The sequence below is a fragment of the Dermacentor andersoni genome, chromosome 3 (assembly GCF_023375885.2).
Source record: "Dermacentor andersoni chromosome 3, qqDerAnde1_hic_scaffold, whole genome shotgun sequence".
Taxonomy (NCBI): domain Eukaryota; kingdom Metazoa; phylum Arthropoda; class Arachnida; order Ixodida; family Ixodidae; genus Dermacentor; species Dermacentor andersoni.
The window spans coordinates 44,695,070-44,715,256 of NC_092816.1; the positions used below are offsets into that span (position 1 = coordinate 44,695,070).

At 45.5% G+C, this 20,187-nt stretch overlaps 1 protein-coding gene across 2 annotated transcripts; it reads right to left on the minus strand.

Annotated features, from left to right (window-relative positions):
* Positions 1-1,009: 1,009 nt before the first annotated feature.
* LOC126516527 (G patch domain-containing protein 3-like) lies at positions 1,010-10,040 on the minus strand. 2 transcript variants are annotated; one of them, XM_055064113.1, is made up of 5 exons: positions 9,829-10,040; positions 7,686-7,920; positions 6,481-6,599; positions 2,435-2,562; positions 1,010-1,266 (listed from the first exon to the last, which is right to left on the minus strand). In XM_055064113.1, the coding sequence occupies exons 1-5, from the start codon at positions 10,012-10,014 to the stop codon at positions 1,068-1,070; spliced, it is 867 nt and encodes a 288-aa protein (XP_054920088.1). In that variant the 5' UTR covers positions 10,015-10,040; the 3' UTR covers positions 1,010-1,067. The 2 variants fall into 2 exon arrangements, with proteins under 2 accessions (XP_054920088.1, XP_050022614.1); XM_050166657.2 differs by having other exon boundaries at positions 9,142-10,040.
* Between the last annotated feature and the right edge of the window lie 10,147 nt (positions 10,041-20,187).

Consider the following 20,187-nt stretch of genomic DNA (forward strand, 5'->3'; position numbering starts at 1 on the left):
GACAGAAGTCGTAATCAAAGAATTAGTCTGGAGCAGACACTGTATATACTATGCCTGACATCATGGGCAGCCAACGCGAGAAGTTCAAAGTTGCTGCCGCATGTCTTTCGTTTTTGCACCTTCTATAACTTACCAAGTCTCTGCATGTGGCAGTACAGATTTTTCATGTCTCAGAAAAGTAAGTTGCATATCTATGTGAAATTAGCAACCCTCTTTAGTGTCCCTTTAGTGTGTACTAAAATCTTGATAATATCTTGATACACAGGCTTCTTTTCTTTTTTTTTTTTGCAATGGCAATTACAGGGACACTTAAGGTGCATTTGCACTGTCATCATTGTTGCCGTACTGTCCTGCTATCAACAACGCATCTGAGGCCCATGCGTGAAAGGTTTAGAAGGTGGCCCGAGATGGGCAGTGCGTCTGGCTGCAAAAACAACGAAGCCAAGTGCTCGCACCACCACGCTTTGCCCAGTCGGCTCTGCTGAAGCAAGGGCTGGCTTCTTTTGATTGGCTTCCGCTCCTGGCATGAGCATTGTTTGCACACACATTAGTGCTCCTGCCGAGGAGCTCCGCGCATACTGCACCGTGGTACATTCACTGGTCTGAGCCAAATGGACTGCAAGCTAAATGTAATCTTTTCATTGAGCATTGAAAAAACGGCAACAGTTTTCTGTTGGTCTCATCTAGTGAACCACCAAGGTGAGATCCAGCTAGAATTGTTCCTTCTGCGTAGCAACAATTCTCTCGCATGCTGCGTCGCCCCATTTCATCTCCGCGTACTGTTAGTACGCTTGTGTGAGGAGTGTGAGCAACATGCCAAGTCTTGCTATCGTGTTCAATGCTTCACCTCTCAACAAAACTGCAAATTTATTTTCTTTTTCATTCTGACCCCATCAGAATGCAGCGATCTTGGTTAAGCCTGCAACTTAGCACACGACAGCATAGTGTCATAGTTCTGGTGCTTCTGAGACACTGCAACGAGCCTAGGGATGTACACAATGAGAACAAATACATGATAAAACATGCTTTATGCATGAAATGTACAAACAATATTTACAGTTAATATTTCAGTCCTCACTGGTGCCCTTTCCCTTCACGAATGATTTGCGAAAGTGCAGATAAGTGGTGTCATGTGAGCGCAGCAGAGGATCTGGTGGATCCGTCTCCCGAGGCCGGTCGTACACTGTCGAGATGAATGCTTCACCACGGCTGCGCTTCTTTCGCTTGCTCTTGGTAAAGGTTCGTATCAGCTTCTCACCTCGATAACTGGAAGTGCAAAGCAAACGCAATGTTATGCAGTTTCGTGGCACTTCATGCCAGCAAATAAAACCAAAAGTGTGCCTTCCACTCTGATATGAGCAGCAGAAGTTTCACTGCTATAGAAATTTGCCTGTGGCTAATGGCATGATGTAAGCAGGCACTCTTTTACTTTCTTCTTTTGTTTCTTTTATTTTTGCATAGCTGGCACCACACATCTCACTGATATGCCGCTAATATTCCAGACTCAAAATGTGAGGATTAAGGTGAAATTGTTGCAGACAACAAGACCTTGACTGCGTTTTCATCTGCACAGTGTGTAAGCTATGCCACAAACCATTACGTGAAACCTTCCACCACACAAAAAAAAATATTTACACCATATTTTCCTGCAATCTGTGTTTAGTGTCTGAAAATATCAAACTTATCGAAGTTAGCAGCAAAAAGGCACCAGAAGATGGGGTGCAAGACGGTACTTTTCATGTGCCAGAAATCCGGGTCTGAGCCCACCAGGAGCCTCGCGTTTATGGAAGTGGGCTTGACCTATATTGACAGTAGAAATAACACGTCTACCTGGCCCAAACATGGCAAGCCTACACGCCGGACTAAGTTGGCTGGATATACCATGAATGCATGACGCATTCGCAGTACATGTACTGCACTGCATGTACTGCATGTAACTGCACTGGGAAACTGTGCCAGCGTGAGACAGAGTGCCAATACAGTCTGAAGTTTCGCGGGCCTCTCCTTGCATCTTAGCCAGTCTTTGACCAACTTAGAAACCTGTCCAGTAATTTACAGAAATGCATTGGAGCAGAGATAATTCATTCCAGCAAGTTCAAGCTCGACACACAAGTGGTCTTGTGAGCCGTTTTCACTTTACAGTTCTTGCTCTGAGGTCAGACCCTGAATATGCCGAGGCAAACCAAGATGCTTTGCCAGGGCCCAGTCTGAGTGAAAGGATGATCGGGTGGCTCTTGCCCAGCCCATACGAGGTTTTGGGTCAGCCGGAGCCTGTATACAGCGCTAGCTCCAGCCGAACTATGCATACAATATTGTGCCTGGATTTACAAAAGCCTCTAGTGCAAAAAAAGAAAAGATATATGTTTTTATAACTTTTCACCCAGCTAAAGATCCACTCATGCATTCCTAAAAGTCCATATTGCATTTTGCTTACCCAAATCCAGACCTGTCCCAGGGGTGTTGACCAGGATCATCAATGGGAGCGGCTATGCCTTCCTTGGTACGACCAACACCTTCACCTTCGCTCCAGCCTTGCTGCTTCAGGATGCGACTTCCAAAGCCCTAACCACAGAGAGACAGAAGAGTTAGACACATGCTGGGCTTTACCATCAGCGACTATAATAGCTAAAAGAAGCCTATGCCATGTGTAGCAGTCTACAAAAACAGAAAAACAGCTTCAATGTCCTTTCTCGTGCGGCAGAATCAACCGCCTGTACATTGATAAAACATTATAAAAGGGTGCAGAAGCAAAGAGTCAATGCTACCGTTGACAGCAATAGCCTTTCGCCCACTGGGCTTCAGCATTTTATTAGGTCTCAAGGATACAACTAATCACTATGATTAGGTTGTTGCTATGGAAACCTCATGCTTAGCCTAAAACTAGGTCAAAAAGGAGCTTCAGCTTTTAGTGGTGACATTCAGATTCTTCCAGTTGCCCTTAACCATTTTTCACTTAACAGGCTTTAAAGAAAGTGTGCTGGTGGTGTAGTTAATTTGCATAATGTACATGATAAACACATACACCCTTGCAATTTTTTAACAATATCACGCGAGCGGTGGTCGTACGGCGTGTTAGCGGTCTTCTAGTGCCGAGAGACGGATATATTGGCAACTTTATGTGCGGCCATGCGAGGTGAATTCTAATTCGAATGTATCCTGCTGCGCTGTTTGCTTTAGGAGCGCCCTTCATTGCTACAAGGCCACTGACACATGGTGCGGTCGACACTCGTGCAATATTAATGCGATAGTGCTAAGGGCCCTATGTCGCAGAAGATACGGCATCTGTGTCCCATGTCCAGCGTCAGATGTCACTCTGGCAAAAAGAATTTCCAGCCTAATTTCGCACCACGCATACCCAACCACTCTTCTACCACCAAATTTGCTCATACCTTGTCTTTTATTCTTTACAAAGCGATTTCTCAGAATTTTGAGAACCGCAGCCCACAAACATATGTAATAGACAAAAAAATAACACCGACAGCGCATAACATTTATGTTAGCTCTTTTCAGACTGAAATACTAAAAGTGCGAAACAATAACAGGAGATCGACTCGCGCAAGAGGCCGTGTTTCTGCCAGAAAGCTTGCCTTCGTGCATAGCGTTTGCCGCCAGCATTTCTCGATAAACGTTATGGTTACATAAGCTGCAGTTGCCAGAAAGCATGAAAAGCAGTCAGGGGTCTTTGAATACTATTGCGTTCCAGTCTTAAAGGCAAAGCTTAAGCGTCCTCCAATTTTTGTTCAAAAATTGCAAGGCTGTACATTAAATTTCATTATTTAACACAAAGCCCAGCTTTGCAGTAATGGCAACGGTTAAAAAAAATACAGTTGCCCCAGAATTATATAATCACTACTGTTAGCCCTTTTACTGATGTTACAAGTACTTTAGAAACACCTATGCAATCCCACAGTTACCAAAAGTAATTATGAATGTCAGGTTAAGTAGCTAGTCCTACAGATGGGAACATAGACACAAAGTGAGCTGAAAGAGCCCACAAAAGCTACTGCTGCAGTATTTCAGTAATTTCTCGTGACATGGCCAAGGAGCTAGCAAACACCTTACTGGCAGGTCTCGCATTTGTCAGCATTAGTTTCAACTTAACATTTTAGGTCACTTACAATACATGAGCTATTGCAATCAATTGCTAGAGGTTCTGACAAAATTACATAAAAGAACTTTTAAATTGACCTGTAGCGCTTGAGGTAAAAATGAGAAATTGAATACATCTGTGGGGCAGGGGTAAAGCTAGCATATGATGACACACACCCAGCAGGTCACGTATGATTGAGCTAAAAATTAGTCATGTCAATGAGTAGGTAAAATACACATGGTAGCCAGAAAAGCTACTTCCACGGAAACAGATTTGTTTGTACAACAGTAAGTGGGGGCCAGTCATTATACATACTCTGTTCTAGGGAAATGTAGCACTACGCACATACATATTTTATTTTCTGTCTAAAAACAATTTTTGTTTCAGTGAAAATTTTTTTTTCTTTACATAAAACTTTTTCTCTTTATTGACTATTTAGGCAAAAGTTCACTTTTTGCTTAAATAACTGGTCTTTTTTTATCAATTTTTGGGGGAGTAACCTATAAATTTTCCTCATGCGACTGTTCTCTGCCCTTGACTGTTCCAACACATTTCCCATTTTTTACAACAATCTGGAAAGAAAAATTAAAGATCCGAAACAACTGCACGCAACAACACTCAAGTCTCTGCGAAAACAGTCTCCATTCATGGCTCGGTCAAGTCGTATCTTAAGCCAGCGGCTCTGTTCCCCACCTCTTTGGCGAAGCTGATACTCTTACACTTCTGCAGCATTGTGAGTGAAGGACTGCCATTGAGTGCAGCTCATCGTGATAGGAATCCTGGTTCTCTGGCGCCACATGAGCTATTCACCAACCGGAAGTATCGAAAAGTGGAGGAGAATGGGCTATCGCGAAAAGACGGCAGAAGGGAGTTTCAACACGCGGGTGTGAGGAGAGGGTGGAGATCCCTAGGACGTACCGAAACTTTCACTGGCAAACGACCTTGCCTTGAGCTGCGGCTTCATGGCACCATGCTGATGTGAAGCCATGCTGACGTGAAGCTACACCTATATAACCCCAACCCCCGACTTTACTGCTTCTTTTTCTTTTTCTTTTTTTTTTGTGCGGCTTATACGTGCAAATATGCAGTATTCTGTTACTACAAATGGTCACTGATTATCTGCTCTAAGCATTACATCGGCTGCCCTGCTTGACTTCTTCCTCTGAAACTAGCATGTTGCCTATTCATGTGACATCCCTAATCCACACTGCTAATCCACACTGCTAATCCAACCTGGCGAAAATATTTTTTCTGTATTCCTGTTGGTGTTGCATGATGGAGTACAACATTGCTGCTCCCAGACCGTGAGCAAAAACTCTTGCAATAAAGCAGCAAATTTTTCAACCTCAAATAGGAAGGAAATACACACGCATGGTTGAAAAATTCACAGAAATACAAATATGCGCACATTTACTAGGAAAAGTTACTCGGCAGTAGCCAGCTCGAGGGCTGTTGACGTAGCAAAGAACCACTCAGCCAGATGCCTGGTAAAAAAAGTGACAAGATACTGTTAACGACTAAAAAGTTATAGTATGCCCATATAGTTGCCGGCAAAGTCTAGGAGCAGGTTTCGACAGCTAATATAGAGGAAACTATGGTAATGCCTGACAGCCTGGCAAAACAGCAAGAATTGGTGATAGTTATATGTCAGCATGATGTCAGCAGCGATGACCGGGGTGGTTGGAGAAGTATGGGAGAGGCCTTTGCCCTGCAGTGGGCGTAACCAGGCTGATGATGATGATGATGATGATGATGATGATTATGATATGTCAGCACTCAAATGTTGTGCAAGAGCATGTTTACATCTAGGCCATTTAGTCAAAGGGCACCTGAATCACGGGAAGGAAATTTCTAGACATATGATAATGGATTTGAACCCGCATGGTAGGCATTCCCAAATAATTAGTCAGATTATTGTTATCCTTAAAAAAGACAAGAGTATGATCAATACATTGCAGTACTAACCTAAGGGGCAGAAACCTTGCGGGTAACAAAGAACCCAAGGACCACACATTAAGTAACAGAGTGAAAAATTGTACGCTATGTTAAGGACAGGAAAACAGTGGTGTGGGTTTATGAGCAAGTGGGAATAGCCAAAATTTTAGATGAGATTAGAAGGAAGAGATAGAGTGGGTATGCCATGCAATGCATACAGCAGTTAACCAGTGGTCTACAATGTAACAGAATAAGTGCCAAGTAAAGGGACACTATGTTTAGGGCAGCAGAGAATTAGGTGGTCTGATGAAATTAGGAAACCTGCAGGCATAGGACGACATCAGCTGGCACAAGACAGGGGTAACCGAAAGTAATTGGGACAGGCCTTCATCTGGCAGTGGACATAAAATTAGGTAGTGTGGCCATAGCACTTAACAGGAAGGTGATGTACTTGCCTTTGTGTGTTTTTCAAAAGAAGCCAGCCTGTTCTCGTCGTCCATCTCCTCGGAGGTCTCCCTCAACCTCTTGAAGCGCAGCATGGAGACATAGTCTCGTGCATCTTTGTCTCCAGATTCTGCAGGCAAGTGAGTACTAGATCATGACAATTTGTATGCGCTGTCATCCACGTATTTATCTCACCATGTTTAAACAATGACCTTGGCTTTACGGCTTGTTTGCTTGCACAAAAACTTAGTGTGAATGACTGATGGGGTTTTGATGGCCTCTGTGCTTTAATGTCGCATTTAAAACACAGAGGCCATGAAAAATACTGCAACAGGGCACCCCAGAATAATACTGATTGAAACAACTTTCATCACAGTTATATAAGAATAAAGAATTATAGCATAATTGATGATCCTGGCCACAATATAAAACCTGTAACCACTAGAACTTCATGTGACAGTAACACAAACATAGAAGAGACAAGGTTAAAGTTCTAAACTGAAAAACAGCTTTGTGTATAAGCACAAACGTGGAAAAAAATTCACTATTGCACTTAGACAGGTAATTCCCCTGCTGATCCAGTGTGGCATTATCAAACAATCATGAACTGTGCTAATTATATGCAATAATGATGATGATGATGGTAATGGCGATAACTCATCTGAGTCCAAAGTTCAATGAGAGACTCCGTTATAGAATAATTATCATGACAGGACAATGGTGCCATGGAACTACGACTAGATTTTGTGGCATTACAACATTTAGCACCAATATCCCATTCACATGCGTGTGTCCCTTGCTAAAGCATCAAAATAAATGATGCAAGTTGCCCTACTAAGGCCATTCTACAAGCAGGTATAAAGCAACAAAAGCAAATTTTCTTGACCTCTGTAAGGGCGTAGGGCTTGCACACAATGTCATGGACATCATATTGTGAACCATTCACTGCTGGAAATAAGCTGGAGATAAGTCGACCGAATTGCTGCACGAGTGAATGCCAGCAATACAGCCAAGCCACAATGACATCAGCGCAAGATATTCGCGCATCTAAATTTGGGTACATGGCTGTTTTTGCATTGACCTTAAAGTCGGAAAGCTGAACACTACATATTTCGTTTTCAAGCACTCTTGTCTAGAATGAAAACACAGAAGCCTGGTAATGCAAAAAAATGATTTCGAAGACAGTTTCTGCAAGACTGCTCTAGAGCACACATACCTGGGTTGTAGTAGATACTCATATCAACATCCCAGTCATCTGATGTCTTGGCATCAAAGTCACCCTCCACTTCATCCCAGAATTGTGCATCTGTATAGAAGACTAGTCCCGAACCACCCTTCTCCCATTGGACTTCTAGTTCCTCTTCAAACAGTCGCTCCCGAGTCCGTTCTTGGGATGTAATGTCATTGTGCAGAGCTTCGTGCCGGTCCCACTCCTCACACTCTTCATCATCCTGGACAGTCAAGAAAAATACAATTAAGAACATTCTCTGTCACATTAATGGTACAAAATATGTGCCTACTCCGTAATTACCTGGAAAAAATTCCAAAAGCGAAGCACTGTTAATGGTAGGAATCGCTGAAACAGCTTGCAGCAAGGTGCAATGGCGGTATCACATGCAACACACAATTTGTATCCATTGCTTAATTAATTCATGTTAAGCTTGCTTGAAAATTCTTCAACGTGAGTGCATAGGTATCTCCCCTTTGCTCTACATACACTAAAACAATCTGACAGATATGCTAATCAATTTCTGGCCTGAACAAAAGCAACTGTATCACAAAACATGAAATTTAGAAATTTAGACACTATCTTTTCAATAATGGAAGTAGCTAGTGCGAGAAATGTTTTTGACAGGAAAAAAAATAAAAATGAAGGCAAGTAGAAAGCACATACACTTATGAGAAACAGTGCAGAATCGCTTACTTTCAATGACTTGTGTACGTCTGAGTAAACCCTCGGTACTTTCAGTTTCGTACCACCACATACCGCTGTCTTATAATCAGCTGTGTGTTCCCGCTGTTGAGACCTATGGCTTTATGATTCAGCATAGTACTGTTTTTACAGTAATGAGGAAACAAGTTGACATCAGTTTAAAAGAAAAAGAGCATGTTCACATGTGGCACAAGAGGGCAGGCCCCACAAGAGAGAGGATGTACACATTGGTTATAAACAAAAAAGAAAAAAATAGAAAAGGGTGTGCAGCACATGTGAGCCTTTTCAAACTAGTTGTTGCTTCAGGAACCTTTCTGGCTTGAAAGTACAGCATGTTGCACATTTTTCAACAAGATATCATTTCAGTGATCGCAAAGCTCATTAGCACACTTACGAAATAGTGTGTTTTTGTTTCTGCAGGTCGTATAGTACCGTCGCATGGAAGTCACCAACACTAAATGATTAGGTATACTGATATGACGGCTAGCGCAGACAGCTTTGACTACGAAGCAGCGACTGCACGTCTACGCAAATGTGGCACTGTGATATTTTTCTTGGACCTGCTAAAAAAAATAATAATACGCAGGCGATTTCACAGTGTTCGTACCAGTGCAAAGCCACATCCGACAGCATAAAGCGTGTTCAGCGTACCGCAATATCAGGAAAGAACTGACCTGAGAGGCGACCTACTGAACACTCCAAACAAATAATTCACGCCAGCTACAGCGACAACACCTACGCTCTCTTCCTTGTTCTGCGCATCGTCGAAGTTCTGCTCCTCCTCAGCGTTCAACGAAGCGTCACCATGGTTCTTCAATCGGCTCGTGGGCGCGGCGCTGGATATGACGGTGCCAGTCGCTGTCCGCACAAGTGGCGTTTCAGAGACTTCGGCACCACCTTTCACGTTGTTTTCCCTGCGCTTTGAGCTCCGTGCAGTGTCTCCGTAGTCAAGAGGCACACTTCCGTACAGGCGACGCGACTTCGATCGGGGAAACACGAGTCCAAGTTTCTTGATCAGGTACGGCGGGAACTTGCAGGCTTGAATAAGCGCCAGGAAAACTTTCGTAGGTGTGCCCACGTTTCCGTTGGGCATCGCGGGAGGCGGTCGAAGTTCTATGAGCGTATTCAAGTCTGTTTCAGTCAACACAGCACCTTCTTCGGTTCTGAGTGCCTTCTGTTCTCCCCGGGTAAAGTACGAAGGAGTTTGCGATGTTTCGCAGTTTCGGACTCGAACCTTCCTTATGAAGCATCGCGTCGGCAGCGTTTGTCCGTCACGTCCGATCCAGTGCTTCTTGTCGTACATTCGAAGCAGCTCGTCCACGCGGTCAGCCAGGACGCGCACAACGCAGCACGTCGTTGTTTTACGTGATGGGGCAGAGCTGTCGTCATCCTTACGAAGTTCATCAGATCGCGAGGTTTCCGTTACCTTCTTTTGCTGAACTTCGGGACGGTGACGGAAGTGGAAGCAGTCAAATCCCGATGTCTCGATGAACTCGGAGAAAAAGTTACGAAGGTCTGCAGAACGGTATAATTTGGGAATATTGTTAACGATCACGTAAGAAAGGTTTTTCTTTCGATCGCTCGCAGTTTCTTCGCCACGCACAGCTGCCATGTTTGCCACTAGACACGCGCGCGGCGCGCCCTGGTGGACATTCGCTGGCACTATCATTTTCAGGAAAAATAATATGGGGCTCAAAATGGCGTTCATGACGTCATCAGTTCCTTTTACACTCTAAGAAGAGTTTACACCCTTTGGAGTGTCCCTTTTGCCACACAACGATAATCGTCATCTGCCTTGATGCGTTTCCTTTCTTTAACGCTGCGAGCCCGGTACTTTCCAGTAACGAACGGCACGCGCGTTATCAGCATGATAGCATTCCCGACAGGAAAGTAGCGGGCGTGGCGTTTTCAAGAAAGGAAACGCATCAAGGCAGATGACGATTATCGTTGTGTGGCAGAAGGCGCATGCCAAAGAGTGTAAACTGTTCTTAGAGTGTATGATGTACATGGACGGCAAAAGCATGCACTTCTAGATGAAAAGGTGCCGTGCAAGAGTCCAACACTGCAATTTAATGTACACTTGGGAATTTATCGCAGCTCTTACATATCACTTCCTGCGAGCAAGCACGTGCCTGGCCCGCGCCTAGCACGTGACAGCCGTGCCCGTGATTAGTACGCTGTGCCCGTGAGCTCTTTAGGCTGTCCTTCACACTACACTCTAAAGACAGTTGCACCCTTTGGCGTGTATATTTGCCACACAACGATAATCGTCATCTGTTTTGTCCACATTTCCTTCCTTTAACGCGGCGAGCCCGTTACTTTCCAGTAACGAGCGGCATGTGCGTTATCAGCATGACATAGCATTCCCGACAGGAAAGTAACGAGCGCAGCGTTTTCAAGAAAGGAAATACGGGCGAGACAGATGACGATTATCGTTGTGGGACAAATATACACCCCAAAAAGTGCAACGGCTTTAAGAGTGTAGAGTGATGATCACTCTACACTCTTAGAAAATTTTACACCGTTTGGGGCGTATGTATACAAGTATTCATCGACCTAAGCTCTCTATCTAAGCTCTCTATCTAACAGGCAGCAAGCTGTTTATATTAACCTGACGCTACCAAATTACATACCCATTCAGGGATCGATTATCGACCCTCTATTACTTCTTATTTATGTTAATAATCTCGATTATGGTTGATCGCATTCTGAACAATTCCATAACGCTGATTATACCACTACTTATTGCCGACCTGTCACAATTGCTTCTCCTACCACCAGACTAAACGCTCACCTAAATAATTAGCCCCTCCAAAACAATACATTTATGATTTTCCATTCGGCCCATAAAATGCTTCCTTCACGCAGTTAACCATGGTTAATTTCGCAGCGTCACACTCAATTCACATTTAAAGCGTGCACTACTCACATCGCTATGACTTCCGGCCTAAAACAAACAGCTCATGGAGTAAGAATATACTGCTAAAAAACGCGGCATTACTTTAATACTTCAACATTGCGCACGCTTTATTTTGCATTTATTCAGTTATTTTACCTAGTGCACTACAACTTGGGGCTGAGCTTAGTCTACACACTTAACCCCGTTACAGCACGCACAAAAATAAAGAAAAATTGGGTTCCTTGCGTCTAATCCATCTTTCACACTAGGTTTCTCAGCTACTTCGCGATTGCCACACATTAACAATTGTAGAAATGTAATGTTGTCATCATATTGTATAAATCACTTCATGCCTTGCGACATATTAAGTTGGGTTGAGTTTGTCAAAAATAACTACATTCGCTTGATGTCATAATTTACTTTTACCCTTAATACGAACTATGGCAGACAAACAGCCTGCTTATCTGGCATATCTTTTTTTTGGAATCATCCCCGACTTAGAATAAACAATCCTCGCCACTAATTATTTTTGAATAGGAAGTATTCTTTATATATATATATATATATATATATATATAGAACGTAAAATTTTTATATATTTTTTATGGATGCGAGATTGTTAAATGAACTGTGTACACCCTAGTGGTAATTACTCATAATCCGTTTTCTTTTTTGTTTTGAAATATTTCTGTGCAGAATAATGTCTGTTATTTTGTATTGTCATTCTTGTTTTACCGGTATCGTTTTGTATTTTTTATCATCAAATTGTGCGATTCATAATCAGATGCATTTATTTTGCTCTTTTTTTAACATTGCTTTTTTTCAACTCTGCTTCTTAGTAACGGTATTTGTTTTATGCACTACCTGACAGCAGGCCATCTTACATCCGTGTGCCCTGAGACCTCCTTCTGTATCTTCATTTATGTATCACCCTTAACTCAGTAAATCAGGGTTCTGATTAATCGGGTAATTGAGAATTCTGTGGAATATAGCAGACCCTTATGTGCGGCTTTCATAGATGTCTTAAAAGCGTTCGGCAAAGTAAACATACCAGCGGTCATAGGCGTATTGCGTAGTCAAGGAGTAAATGAAGTATTCGTGCAGAAAATGCCTATAGAGATTCTACAGGATGTCATATATATATCTACTACAAAAAAAAGAACTGTGGAAAAAATGTTAATAAAGGAGGGTATTATGGCAAGGAAGAACTACCTCTCAAATACTTTCGCTGAATGCTTATGAGAATTCGGCATTTTGAATGGGAAGGATTGAGCGCGATGTTCATACGAGGAGTACCTCGGTAACCTGCGATTTGCAGATGACAACGCCCTCTTCAGCAATGCTGGAGGTGACTTGCCCAACGAATTATTCTTGCTATAGCGATTATACGGACACTCCAGGCGCATTTCCGCCGCCGTCGGCGTCGCCGTGCTGTTCCTTATAAAGTCCAATCTCGATAACACCTTGGTCGCGCGCCGTGTGCTCTAGGTGCGAGTGAAAGCGTGCGAGAGTCAGCCGAGAATGGCGGCTTTTGAAGATCTTAACAGGCAAAGTGTAGGGTTCAAGTGATCAATTAACATCGGTAGTTAGGTTTTGAAGATTCTCACCATTTGTCAGGCACCCACCTCGTCACCGTTCGCTGCAATCAGCATCAACGTCTATAGCACGCGACGAGTGCCCTGCATGTACTACGTCGCGTCCCGTTCGAAAGGTATCGAAATTAAATTTGTGAATTTTTAGATGCCAAGACGCCTATCTGGTTATGTAGCACGCAGTAGTGGGGGGGGGGGGGGAGGGGGGCTCCGAATTAATTTTGTCCATCTGGGGTTCTTTAATGTGACCCAATGCATTGTACACGATCGCCTCTCTCTCTCTCTCTCTCTCTCTCTCTCTCTCTCTCGCTCTCTCTCGCTATATATATATATATATACACACATACATACATACATACATACATACATACATACATACATACATACATACATACATACATACATACATACATACATACATACATACATACATACATACATACATACATACATACATACATCACACACACACACTTTTTTTGCATTCCACCTTCATCGGCATGCGGGCAGCTGCAGTGGGGATCGAGCCCGCTAGCTAGCTCAGTACCGCAACCACACCGGGCATCCGTGTCGGGTCGAAAGGTCCCCACATCTCGTGTAACTTCCCCGATATCCTGGTCATGTCATCTTCATCATCACAATCATTATCATCACCAGCCTGGCTGCGCCCACTGCACGAAAAAGGCCTCTCCCATACTTCTCCAATTACCCCGGTCTAGTGCTAATTGTGGCCATGTTGTCCCTGCAAACTTCTTAATCTCATCCGCCCACTTAACTTTCTGCCGCCCCCCTGCTACGCTTCCCTTCCCTTGGAATCCAGTCCGTAACCCCTAATGACCATCGGCTACCTTCCCTCCTCATTACATGCCCTGCCCATGCCTTTTTCTTGATTTCAACTAAGATGTCATTAACTCGCGTTTGTTCCCTCATCCAATCTGCTCTCTTCTTATCCCTTAATGTTACACCCATCATTCTTCTTCCCATAGCTCGTTGCGTCGTCCTCAATTTAAGTAGAACCCTTTTCGTAAGCCTCCAGGTTTCTGCCGCCGTACGTGAGTACTGGTAAGACGCAGCTGTTATAAACTTTTCTCTTGAGGGATAATGGCAACCTGCTGTTCATGATGTGAGAATGCCTGCCAAACGCACCCCAGCCCATTCTTATTATTCTTCTGATTATTTCAGTCTCATGATCCGGATCCGCGGTCAATATCTGCCTTAAGTAGATGTACTCCCTTACCACTTCCAGTGCCTCGCTACCTATCATAAACTGCTGTTCGCTACCGAGACTGCTAAACATTACTTTAGTTTTCTGCAGATTAATTTTTAGACCCACCCTTCTGCTTTGTCTGTCCAGGTCAGTGAGCATGCGTTGCAATTGGTCCCCTGAGTTACTAAGCAAGGCAATATCATCAGCGAATCGCAAGTTACTAAGGTATTCTCTATTAACTCTTATCCCCAATCCTTCCCAATCCAGGTCTTTGAATACCTCCTGTAAACACGCTGTGAATAGCATTGGAGAGATCGTATCTCCCTGCCTGACGCCCTTCTTTATTGGAATTTTGTTGCTTTCTTTATGGAGGACTATGGTGGCTGTGGAGCCGTTATAGATATCTTTCAATATTTTTACATACAGCTCGTCTACACACTGATTGCGTAATGCCTGCATGGCTGCTTAGGTTTCGACTGAATCAAACGCTTTGTCGTAATCAATGAAATCTATATATAAAGGCTGGTTATATTCCGCACATTTCTCTATCACCTTATTGTTAGTGTGAATATGGTCTATTGTTGAGTAGCCTTTACGAAATCATTCCTGGTCCTTTCGTTCACAGAAGTCTAAGGTGTTCCTGATTCTATTTGCGATTACCTTAGTAAATACTTTGCAGGTAACGGACAGTAAGCTGATCGGTCTATAATTTTTCAAGTCATTGGCGTCCCCTTTTTTATGGATTAAGATTATCTTGGCGTTTTTCCAAGATTCCGGTACGCTCGAGGTCATGAGGCATTGCGTATACAGGGTGGCCAGTTTTTCTAGAACAATCTGCCCACCATTCTTCAACAAATCTGCTGTTACCTGATCCTCCCCAGCTGCCTTCACCCTTTGCATAGCTCCCAAGGCTTTCTTTACTTCTTCCGGCGTTACTTGTGGGATGCCAAATTCCTCTAGATTATTCTCTCTTCCATTATATCGTGGTGAGTGCCACTGGTACTGTATAAATCTCTATAGAACTCCTCAGCCACTTGAACTGTCTTATCCATGTTAGTAATGACATTGCCAGCTTTGTCTCTTAACGCATACATTTGATTCTTGCCTATTCCTAGTTTCTTCTTCACTGCTTTAAGTTTCCTCCATTCCTGAGAGCATGCTCAATTATATCCATATTATAATATTATACTTCCTTATGTCAGCTATCTTACGCTTGTTGATTAACTTGGAAAGTTCTGCCAGTTCTATTCTAGCTGTAGGGTTAGAGACTTTCATACATTGGCGTTAATCAGATCTTTCGTCTCCTGCGATAGCTTACTGGTATTCTGTCTAACGGAGTTACCGCTGACTGCTATTGCACACTCCTTAATGATGCCCACAAGATTGTCGTTCATTGCTTCAACACTAAGGTCCTCTTCCTGAGTTAAAGCGGAATACCTTTTCTGTAGCTTGATCTGGAATTCCTCTATTTTCCCTCATACCGCTAACTCATTGATCGGCTTCTTATGTACCAGTTTCTTCCGTTCCCTCCTCAGGTCTAGGCTAATTCGATTTCTTACCATCGTATGGTCACTGCAGCGCACCTTGCCGAGCATGTCCACATCTTGTATGATGCCAGGGTTAGCGCAGAGTATGAGCTCTATTTCATTTCTAGTCTCGCCATTCGGGCTCCTCTACGTCTGCTTTCGGTTATCCCGCTTGCGGAAGAAGGTATTCATTATCCGCAAATTATTTTGTTTTGCAAACTCTACTAATAGCTCTCCCCTGTTATTCCTACAACCTATGCCATATTCCCCGACTGGCTTGTCTCCAGCCTGCTTCTTGCCTACCATGGCATTGGAGTCTGTATACGCTTCATTTGTCCTGCTAACCTCACTGAGCCCTATTATATCCCATTTAATGCCCGCTAATTCCTCCAATAGCACTGCTAGACTCGCCTCACTAGATAACGTTCTAGCGTTAAACGACGCCAGGTTCAGATTCCAATGGCGGCCTGTTCGGACCCAGGTATTCTTAGCGCCCTCTGCTGCGTCGCACTGTCTGACCGCCGCCGTGGTCAATTGCTCCGCAGCTGCTGGGGACTGAGGGCCGGGGTTTGATTGTTGTATTCATACAGGAGGCTGTGGCCAAGTACTCCACCAGGGTGGCCAATCCTACTCTGGTGAGGGAGTGCGTTACCGGTTCTGGTCACCGGGATCAGGTCGCACTCCAGGCCTGTTTATGCAATTTTATCAACACGCGCATTTCTTCTTTGTTAATCCGGTGGAGAATTGCGCGGCACCGGGATTCGAACCACGGTCCTCTTGCACGCGAGGCGGATGCTGTACCTCTACACCATCGCTGCAGCGCCCTGCAGCGCCCTGCAGCGCCCTGGTCCTGTACTCTCCTGCAAAACGAAGGGTATCTCGATAGTGGGCTTCTTCGCACAGGGACTCTTATGGCAGAAAAGCCAGCTGTGGCGAACGCCTTTCCATTAGCTACATGTCGCAGTACACTCTTCTCAACACTAACAAAATCATTACAGCGAGAATAGAATAAAGCCTGGAAAACTCCGCGGCACCAAGCCACACCCAGCGCAGCAAGGTTTCTCCATATCGTGTAGTTAGTTACACGACCCGCCGACTCAGTGACCGTGGTGACCTGTCATTCAGCACGAGGTGACGGGCTCGATACGTGGCCACGGCGGCCGCATTCAAACTGGGGAGGAATCGACAAACGAGGTCAAAACTAGTTACGACGTAACTACACTAGGCGAATCCCATATAGCGTATGATTTTGCTTTAGGACAGACAACCAATCTATCCAATTTTCGCACCTTTGCAGTCAAGGCGAAAAAAGGAATTGCCGAAGCCACTGGTTGGTTATCACAAAAGTCAAGCGACAGCTTCCCAGTAGACCTCCAGAGATATGCTGCTGGGGACGCTTATTCGTTAGCTCTGTTAGTTAAGGCGTGTGGGCGCTGCGACGTTGCACTTCCGGCAGGATTAAACCGCGCTAGAAAGTGTATTAAAGCCGCAGCGAGGAGGGGTCTTAATGCCATGCACAGGTATCATAATCGTCCCGCTATTTTAGTCACCACCTTCGATTACTCTCTCCACGATCGGCCTAGTTTACTCAGTTAAACAGCCGTCCCTGCGAAGCGAGGGGAAGAGCCAAAGAGAAGCCTCACTTCAGTAAAGAAATCCGTACGACCACTGCAGAGAAGTCGATTGACTGCCATAGGTGTGAGCACGAAGAAAGTTTTTCCTAAGCAGATTCTGCTTTCTTCCTATAACCGCGCGCAGGTGGGGACTAAATCGCCGCTCGGAAAACTAGCGGTCTTTCCGCACCCTCTAGTTTCGTTCGAGTGCGTGAGCTCGTGGAACAGCTCCTCGACCAGCAGAAGGCCACAAGCGAGCAGTGGACGCACCCCGCGCGCGCGTAGAAAGTGATCTCGATGCACGAGCAAAGGGAGAAGTGGGCGCGCAAGGCGGGAGACGAAGGCCGAGAAGTTCCGCTCATTTTCATCTCCTCTTCCCTCGCCCGCCGTGCACACCCCGAACAGCCCCCCCCCCCCCCCCCCACTTTCTCTCTCTCTCTCTCCACTGCACACCGTCTGTCAGCGGTTACGCCAGGGATAACGGGGTTTACGCGCGTCTTAGCCGCTGCGCAGACTCTCGCAAGCGTGAGCTAGCCGCTGCAGGGTCGGCACGGCGGTTGCTGCCAACGTTCTTTTAGACCAGTTGGCTGCCTGCTTCTGCTGCCGGTGCGTCGTGTCCGAGAGAGTGACCGATCGAAAGTGGTGCCCGGTCGGTGGTGCACGGCTTCCTTCTTTGTTTGTGCTCCGTTAGCTCCTCGCCGACGTGTTTCTACGTGCGCGCGTGTGTGTGCTTGTGTGTGCGTGTGTGTGCGTGTGTGCGTGTACTACACTTGCAGTGCGTTCCGCGCTTTGCTCGCCCCACCTCTTCCCTGGGTTACAGGGGGAAGCGAATGTGGGTCTTCGGCGTGTGGGAGTCGCTGCCCTGTTCCATCGAGGAGTCCGGCGCTGCTGCGGCGAAGTTTATTGTTCCTGCACCCCGTCGTGCGGTGGGCACCCGCGGTGCCGGTGCGGTCAGACGGCAGACGGCTCGGCCACGAAGACGTCAGGATGCGCTGGGTGAGTCACACGGTCGGCCCCGACTCCACGCCGTCGTCTTCTCGTTCTTCGATTTTTTTTTTTGCCGGGTCTTCGCGAACGTCACATCGCGATCGTCCATAGGTCGTCCCGATGACCTGTCGGCCCTGTCTGACGCGCGCGGGCACCCGGTCTCGCGTAGGAAGAGGCGCGAAGAGAGGGACGGGCGCTTGTACTCGAAACGTCGAGAGCGCGGCGAAACTTGGGATCTTCTTTAGACGTGAGTGGAACGGCCTACTTGTTAACTTTAGGCTATATCTGTGGTGCCGTTGCGTCGATGCGTCGAACCGTGCGCGGGACCACGCGGTCGCCAATGCCTTCTGCACGCGGCGATCCTTGCAGCTTCGCGCGAAATATACATTGCCGACAGTTTTGGAGCAGTTTTAATCAGCATGAGATACGGTCTAGTAATTAGTGCACCGCATTTCCTTGTTGTCTACGAGACTTATTGTCTCCCCTAGGGCTACGCAACAACGTCTTTACGCTCGCCGTCGCAGACTGGTGATCGAGGTGTATTGCATGAAAGCGTTAATGGTAATCCGTTTCGAAAACTAGGCGAGGACCGACCCTGTCGGTGCCAGGAGCCGCCGGTCTGTATACACGTACGCAACAATGTTGCACGACACTTAGTTATGCCCTGTCGCGATTTACAACAAGAAAGGTCCAGTAACCTGGTTAACACGGCGACCAATATACAAATGCGCTGCGAACGATTGCGTCCTACAACAGAACTAGAATCACGACGAAAACGAGTGTTTTACGTTTTATGACAATGGCAGTAGAAGAAGAAAGAGAAGGAGGTGGCGACTGAGCTGTCGGGCATTTAAAAAAAAAAGTTTGGTTTATTGATTGTTCTTCAGTAGAAAAAAAAAAAAAAGCAAGAACATTTTGCCTTCCTGGCGCGGTCAGCTCTGTACTCGCGTCTCTTACTCAAAAATCGGGACTGTCCCGTTAAATTCAGGACGGTTGGCAACCCTGGGGCACTCGCATATCAACGTTCACTCACGTGTATAGTCGCAGCTCTCGTAGTGTGCTGCCACCTTCAAGCACGGCATTAGCTCTTTAGTGAACCTGTGCGTATACCAGTGTCCCGGGCAAAAAGTCCCAGGATCTTTACTTCCGAGAGTGGTCTATCGGCTAATTAAGGCTAGTACGCAGGTGATATCGTCTACTGCCGAAGGATGGACTGCGGCACAGTGGACTGGCGACTTCGCCGCCCGAAGAAGAAAATTAAATTAGATTGTGGGGTTTTGCGTGCCAAAACCACGATCTAATTATGAGGCACGCCGTACTGAGGGGCTCCGGAGGTTTGCACCACTGGGGGTTTTTTAACGTGCACTTAAATCTAAGTGCACGGGTGTTTTCGCATTTCGCCCACATGGAAATGCGGCCGCCATGGCGGGGATTCGATCCCGCGACCTCGTGCTTAGCAGCCCGACAGCATAGCCACTGAGCAACCGCGGCGGGTCGGATTGAAGTTTGAATATAGGAGAAAACATAATTATGTTACGCCGAAACTCAAAGCCAGCGTTTATACCATTCATATGTAGAGCGGTGCGCCCCGCTCGGTTCCTTGCAACAGCACCATCCAGACGGAAAGAAAAATTGAACGTTGACCTTCATTATTTCTCGTATTAATCAACCTATATGACCGCTAAATTAACGCAACGAAGTTTTCAAAGAGCACTTTATCAGTGTTAACTGATGTTAACTGAGGCGCTGTTCCGCCCAGCAACGTATACATATCTCAGCCCGCAATGACTGCATGTTCAGAGTCGGTGTGAGCCTTGCAGCCGCACCAACTTGCGTGCCGATCCTTTTATTCCGATAACTAGCGCTGAATTGAACCACCTGCTTGCCCCAGTCTCGCTTCTACCACTGACGTCACGTTAAAAAAACAGCCGTCGGTAACGAATATTGGGACTGTTTTATGT

Excerpts from the sequence above, each read along its gene's own strand:
- LOC126516527 (XM_050166657.2), bottom strand. The coding sequence starts at position 10,014 with ATGGCAGCTGTGCGTGGCGAAGAAACTGCGAGCGATCGAAAGAAAAAC. Across the intron at positions 6,600-7,685 it reads GAGTATCTACTACAACCCAG|AATCTGGAGACAAAGATGCA; the intron begins GTATGTGTGCTC and ends ACTTGCCTGCAG. Across the intron at positions 2,563-6,480 it reads CTTTTGAAAAACACACAAAG|GGCTTTGGAAGTCGCATCCT; the intron begins GCAAGTACATCA and ends CTCTGTGGTTAG.